Source organism: Limulus polyphemus, unplaced genomic scaffold (assembly GCF_000517525.1).
Source record: "Limulus polyphemus unplaced genomic scaffold, Limulus_polyphemus-2.1.2 Scaffold6231, whole genome shotgun sequence".
Classification (NCBI taxonomy): Eukaryota; Metazoa; Arthropoda; class Merostomata; order Xiphosura; family Limulidae; genus Limulus; species Limulus polyphemus.
In genome coordinates this window covers 3,548-4,775 of record NW_013671841.1, presented here as the reverse complement: position 1 = coordinate 4,775, position 1,228 = coordinate 3,548, and the positions used below count along the sequence as shown (strand labels likewise).

At 25.2% G+C, this 1,228-nt stretch overlaps 1 protein-coding gene across 2 annotated transcripts in view; it reads left to right on the top strand.

Annotated features, from left to right (window-relative positions):
* Positions 1–1,228, top strand: part of LOC106473503 (homeobox protein cut-like) — a 48,529-nt gene that overhangs the window by 45,161 nt on the left and 2,140 nt on the right. For both annotated transcript variants that reach the window (XM_022401931.1, XM_022401930.1), the window contains one exon: positions 580–644. In XM_022401931.1, coding sequence (XP_022257639.1) covers positions 580–644 — 65 coding nt within the window. The remainder of the gene's footprint in view (positions 1–579; positions 645–1,228) is intronic.

Genomic DNA, 1,228 nt, shown 5'->3' with positions numbered 1-1,228 from the left:
ATTAATATAATTAATTAGTAATTAATATAATTAATTAGTAATTAATATAATTAATTAGTAATTAGTATAATTAATATAATTAGTAATTAATAATTAATATAATTAATATAATTAGTAATTAATAATTAATATAATTAATTAGTAATTAATATAATTAATTAGTAATTAATATAATTAATATAATTAGTAATTAATAATTAATATAATTAATTAGTAATTAATATAATTAGTAATTAATAATTATTAATAATTATTAATTATTCATCTTAGCTAAATTATGTCAAATTTACCATGTAAAAGGATGTTTTTGCTTCTCTTTAGATTTACTTTCTTCCATATTAGAAATGCAATGCACAACTATTAAAATTTTTCAAGCCTCTGTAAGTTTAAGACAAATATTACACTAAACATTGACCAGTATTCAGACCTCAGTAACTTTCAGCAAAAATTTACAGTGAACATCCATCAGTTTGATATTTTTCAGTAAACTAAACCTGTTTGATGCAACCAAGTATCTTAGAGTTTATGAAAACGTCACAAAAGATTCTCAGAAATTAATTTGTGTTTCTTTTGCTATAGGTTCTGTATAAACTTGCCCACACTGAAGCCTGTAAACGTGATGTTGCAGCTGAATGCACAGCAAGGTTAGTACCAAATCATGCGGTGTTATCAGCTCATTTTTTGTTATTCTTTCTTGTTGTTATTGTGGATTTATTGATTATTCCTCTTTCTTATTTCATAAACTATAAAAATATTTGAATAACAAATATAGAATAGTTAATTATACATATCTACAGTATTATCTGAGGCTTTATGTTCTTTTGATAAGGAGGTGCTTAATATGACAAGTAATTTGATGTATACTACAAAAGGACCAGTGAGACTGGGTTAATACTTTACAAATTATAACATAATTATAACCCTAGAATGCCAGCATTAAATTTTCAGTCATTAACACCAAGTGGTATGGGGTCATAGTGACCTCATGCTGACCTTCTAGGCTTAAAGAAAATATGTTGCATCAAGATAGGCCAAGTCATAGATGTAAAGTTGAACAAGTTTTCATGGCACTGATGAAACCCATTAATGGGTTGTTTTCTTAACTAACGAAAATGGTGCAATATAGCCTTTATAACATTAAATATAGTGAGAGAACAATTAGTAATATTTAAAGAACAACAGTATTGGCTGTCAATGTTGTTAGCTAAAGAATTTTAGTATAAAGTAC